The 5600-nt window shown below is 35.0% G+C and overlaps 1 protein-coding gene across 4 annotated transcripts in view; it reads left to right on the forward strand.

The window, feature by feature from the left end:
• Positions 1-4681, forward strand: part of inpp5b (inositol polyphosphate-5-phosphatase B) — a 42386-nt gene extending 37705 nt beyond the window's left edge. For all 4 annotated transcript variants that reach the window (XM_084088847.1, XM_084088844.1, XM_084088845.1 and 1 more), the window contains 2 exons: positions 3932-4043; positions 4297-4681. In XM_084088847.1, the coding sequence (XP_083944973.1) occupies positions 3932-4043; positions 4297-4436 (252 nt within the window). In that variant the 3' untranslated portion in view covers positions 4437-4681. The remainder of the gene's footprint in view (positions 1-3931; positions 4044-4296) is intronic.
• Positions 4682-5600: the final 919 nt, after the last annotated feature.

Raw genomic sequence — 5600 nt, forward strand, 5'->3', positions numbered from 1 at the left:
GTGTGTGACACTACTCTGTGTTACTCTGACTCTCACACACCTGCTGTTGGACTGGACGTTTATGATGATACTGTAAGAGAAGTGATGTGGAAGATCTCCAGAATCAGTGTATCACAGCAGTGGCCCAGCACAGAGGCACCCTGGGGTCACCGGCGTCTGGATGAACCCAGAACACCCGATTCTCAAACCTGTCTCCTGTCAGTTTACCACTCTTAATGTAATGAAGCTGCTCCTGTTGTAACAGCTGTGGTCTGTGTGTTAATGAAGTTGTGTCCCGCACACATTCCCATCCTACACTGGACCATTTGCTCAGGATGTGATCAATCCAAATGGTGAAGAAACAATATAACTTGACTTTCTTTAATCTCTATGATAATTAAGCCATTTTGGGACGAGCTCATTCTCAGATATATGCTGCAGTGGAATCTGGGTCGAGGCAGATACTAGGGGTGGGCGATATGACCTAAAATTAATATCACGGTATTTTTCATCTTTTGAACGGTGACGGTATAATATCACGGTATAACTTTTTTTTTTCACCAATAAAGAAATTTTCATTGATTTACTCCTTGATATTTATTCCTTTATAAGCAGTTATATATTACTGTATTCTAAATATAATTAGCCTATGTTTTATCCACAACTTTAAATGCTTTAATTTAGGCTATTTTGTAACAGCGCCACAGTTTAGCGCACCACGTAGAACACTCGGGAACCGCACCTGTGGCTGGCTGCACTGCTGCTTCGTGCTCAGTAAGGAATATAGGTAGTAATCTCTATGTGTCTGTCTGTCCGTTTGCATTTTGATTATTTCGAGAACCGTTCATCCAATCGACTTCACAAGGGAGTGCAGTGTCGCATTTGGTGCAATATAGACAGACACGCGAGACGCGACACGTTCAGAATTAATAGTAAACTACAGAACAGCGCGAGCGGGAAGCGGCGCACCTCACGCGAGCAGGGCGGCTATATTCTCCGAGAACGGACACTGCACTAGTGATATAAAACGCACACAGTCTGTTAATTAAGCAATACTTTTAAGGTAGTCTAATATTTTTCTGACTAACAAATTACTGACACAGTAAAGGGTAGATTTAAATAAAGAAAAACGAAATTTAAATAAAGAAAAACGAAATTTAGATAAAGAAAAAAACGAAATTTAAATACAGAAAAAATGAAATTTAAATAAAGAAAAACGAAATTTAAATAAAGAAAAACGAAATTTAAATAGGCCTAAAGAAAAACTAAATTTAAATAAAGAAAAAACGAAATTTAAATAAAGAAAAACGAAATTTAAATAAAGAAAAAAACGAAATTTAAATACAGAAAAAATTAAATTTAAATAAAGAAAAACGGAATTTAAATAAAGAAAAACGAAATTTAAATAAAGAAAAAACAAAATTTAAATAAAGAAAAACGAAATTTAAATAAAGAAAAAACGAAATTAAGTTTGCCTAAATTAAAAACGAGATTAATTTAGATTGATAATAACGGGTAAAAAGTCTAATACATTTTGTTTATTCTATTTTCCACAATGTCAAAGCAACAGCAGCAATACAAGCTCAGGCATGCACTTCGGTTCATACAAACTCCGCTGTTCTGCGCTCTAGCCAGAGAACACTCTTGTTGCAGGAACACTCAGGCGTCGGTTCTATTTCTAGCATGCACGCGTTTTCCGCGTGGCTCGAGCCGCGCCTGAGACGCGTGTCTCACGCAGGCAGTGTGCAAACTCCAACCTTTTAACATGGGAGCCGAAATAAAAACAGACACCCAACGCAGCTGAGACTCTCACGCCAGCAGCCAGTGTGTTGCCGGCCTTATTCAAGCGCGAATGAGAACCGTTTCGCGGGGGATCCCAGGTGTCAATAAAACAAAAACAAAAACGTTTTTTCGTTGTTGTTTTATAAATGCTCTGACAATTGTTTAATAAATGTTCAATCAAAATGCAAAACATCGCGTCTTTTTTTTATTTTTATTTTTTATTTTTATTTTTTTTAGTCGACTAATCGTTGTGCAGGACAGGACTTTGGTCGACTAAGCATTTCTTTGGTTGACTACAGCCCTAATGTAAATGCAGCCGTTCAAGGAACATAATTGATTTATTACGGTATTGACGGTATTAGAAAATCCATGTCGTGGCGCAATGTCACACCGGTGATGACTATGACACCGGTGTACCGCCCACCCCTAGCAGATACACTTTCTTACAATACCTGGAAACTGTTTTATTCAGAAACATGTTTATTTGAAATTATAGATCGACCAATATTGATTTTTTTAATTACAGATACCAATTATTTGCATGTTAATGTGGCCGATAACCGATATACAGACCGATATTTATTTATTGTTTTATAACAATAGCACTGAACTGAACAAACTGTTTTATTTAACACTTTTTAAATACTGTTATTTCTGTGATTTCACTCCCTCCTTGCATGCAAAACAAAACTCTTCTAAGTTCTATATATATATAAAGTTACATTAGAGTCTGAAAGAGTGCACATACAAAAATATAGTGCACTGTCATTAAAGTGTCTTTTTTATATTAAAGCTTTTATCGGTAAACAAACAAGTAATGAATATAGCATGTAAAAATTATCCAAACAATAATAAAACATTCTAAAACCGCCTGAATAAAAACACGAAACATCACTACTTCAGTCTTAATAATCCCAGTTGCATTTTCTTATTTATTACAACAACATTGATATTAACAACAGGCTAAATAAACTTACAAAGTCTAATGTTTTCAGATGGAGAACATAAATAAATGACAGGGGAGTCTATCAACTCTTATTTATATATTATAAATATAAGCATTTGTTTTAAAGTACAGTTTAAAAGGTTTGCGTGTTGTTTAATAGACTAAAGAGTGAAGAGAATGGATTATACTTTACTCTGAATACGCAAATATTCTCAGAAAAAAAGTCCATCTCATCTGGCATGTTGCCAGAATAATTCAATATTAGTTTTTATGTGACTCAAGTTTATATTACATGTGAAGCATTTATGTAACATCTCATTTGTGCATTAACGGCTGTTATGTTGAATAAAGTTTATTAATTAAAGAAGTTATTTTACCGTTGAACACCGTTGTTGACTCGTCTCCCGTCAGACACGATGCTTTAAAGTCCCCCGTGGTGAAAATCCAGCTTTTAATGTTGTTTATGTGTCTATGTGGTGTTTTTAATATGCTTTAAGACACACCATGTGTAAATTCATAAGTCGACACCATTGCTGAGTATTTTCTCCTTAAAACTGCAGTGAACCAAAGACAGTCTCAAAAACACGCTTTGAAATCGCTGGTGTTTCTGACGTCACACACTACCTTGTAACCAATCAGATCAACGTGTGATCGTCAACCAGTGGATCTCTGAGCTGAGCGAGTGAGTGGAGGCGGGGCTCATTTGCATATTCATAGAACCGCGCATACTTAATGAGGCAAGGGTGTCGAGTTACAGTCAAGATATTTAAAGGCATGAAGAATTTTTTTTCAAGGAAAAAGTCATTTTGGTGATTAGAGATGAGTTTTAAGGGATGAAATGATGGAATTCTGCAATTCTCAAAACGCTCACAAGATGCCGCCAATTAACGGTGAATCCGATATTACAATCCGATACCTGATTATGGGAAAATGCTTAAACATCGGAAGAAATATCGGTAGAACCGATTATCGGTCGATCTCTATTTGAATGTTTCACCTGAATGCATTTTAGATTGTCTTGTCAAGTTGAAATGTTTAATATAGTGTTATGAAGTGCCCCTATTATGCTTTTTCAGATATTATTTTTCATGTAGTTTGTAATACTTTGTAATAAACATGAAATAATAATATCTGCAAAGTGGCGGTAAAACTTTGAAAATGTTCTAGCTTTTGCTTTATCATCAATATAATTGTGTAACATTTCATTTTTCTTTCTGTCCGCAGATCATTTCCATTCTACCTCAGTGCCATAGGAATGTGTTTAACTATTTAACGGCCTTCCTTCAGGAGCTGCTGAAGCACTCGGCACACAATCGGCTGGACGCCGCTATCTTAGGTCGGTTGACGATGCGCTTTCACTTCTTGTTTTGTGTATTTTTGTCTGCAGATTTTGAGAGATCAGGCCAGTTTCAGTGGAAAGCAGAACTCAAACTTTGACTTTGCATTCTGTAATCTCACTGTTATTATTAGTCATCAAAACAATAACACCTTTGCTCATGTGCGCTTGAAGGAAAACAGAAAGCATGAGGTTCTGATGTTCCAGGTTTCCTGCCGTCGTGGTTAAACTGACAAGTTTCTGTGGTTTACAGGCCCGATCTTCGCTGGCCTGTTGCTGCGGTCGCCCACAAAGCAAGATCTCACAGAGAAAAGGAAGGTGAAGGAGTTTTTCCAGCATTTCTTGGTCCAGACGCCCTCCGACAGAGACTTTCATGATAAATCACCCCAATAATGGACTCCTTATTTCACATGCCTGGTTTCTTCCAGGTGTCAGCAGAATTATGTCCATACATTTTGTAGTTGCCATTTAATTCAATGCATTTTAAACCGTTATTGAAAATAATTGGTTTTATTACAAATCAGATGGGAGTTTTTATTTGAAAAATAATGGTTATTTAATGAAATATATTTGTATTTTCGATGTTTGTAAATACAATACAGCTGTTCTTTTATATTAAATCTAAACAATCATAATAATCTCAGCGTTTGACTTTTCCTTGATCATGTTAGGGGTGTGGATGCAAAATCCCATAGAGGATTTCATTTAAAAATTCTATTATTTTACCATGTAAAATGTACTTTATCTTTTATGTTCATGCTCATTTTCAAGATTTTTCTCAGCCAATCTCAATAAAGCATTAAAATAATGACTGATTTAAGAGAATATTATGCAATTACATAATAATTAGTTCAGTCACTCATTATTTCAATATTGAGCATTTACTTAGCTGATAACATCATTTGTAATAAAAAAAAAGTAAATATGAAATATAAATATATAGCAAAGTCTTAGATAATAGTCTAAGATAATAATAATGAATGCCTCAAAAATAGATATGCACTGAAAAAAATGATTCTTCCTCAGTATTTTTGTCTTGTTTTCCAGACATCTTAACATAAAAAACATTTACTTAAGCAAAATGTAGTTTTGTTTTCTGAGAAATTGATCAAAATGAAGTGAGTTTATGATTAAAACAAAAACAAATATCTATCAATGGGATATAAAAAGTTGTTTTCCCTTTGAATTAAGTAGATTTTTCTGAGCCTATTGGCAGATAATGTATTTGTTGCTCTTTTAATCATAAACTCACTGAATTTTTCTTCTGAAGTAGGGACATTTTCCCAGTCATCCCAATGGCAAACGTGTCCCAATTTACCCTAAATGTATGTATATAGACATTTGCACTGGAAAACATGACAGAAATCCTGAGAAGGGCATCACTTTATTGCAGTATGATCAGAAGGGACAGTAAAAGTGATGTTCATATTCTAGTGCTTGAGAGACGTATTCAAGCAGTAAAAAGGGTGTTTATTTTATTGTATCTATTTAAATGAATTCAAAAGTGATGTAGATGGATATGAGGTGGTATGTTGAATCGTTAGCAGTGTGTTGTGT

The sequence above is a fragment of the Abramis brama genome (assembly GCF_963993115.1).
Source record: "Abramis brama genome assembly, chromosome: 17".
Classification (NCBI taxonomy): domain Eukaryota; kingdom Metazoa; phylum Chordata; class Actinopteri; order Cypriniformes; family Leuciscidae; genus Abramis; species Abramis brama.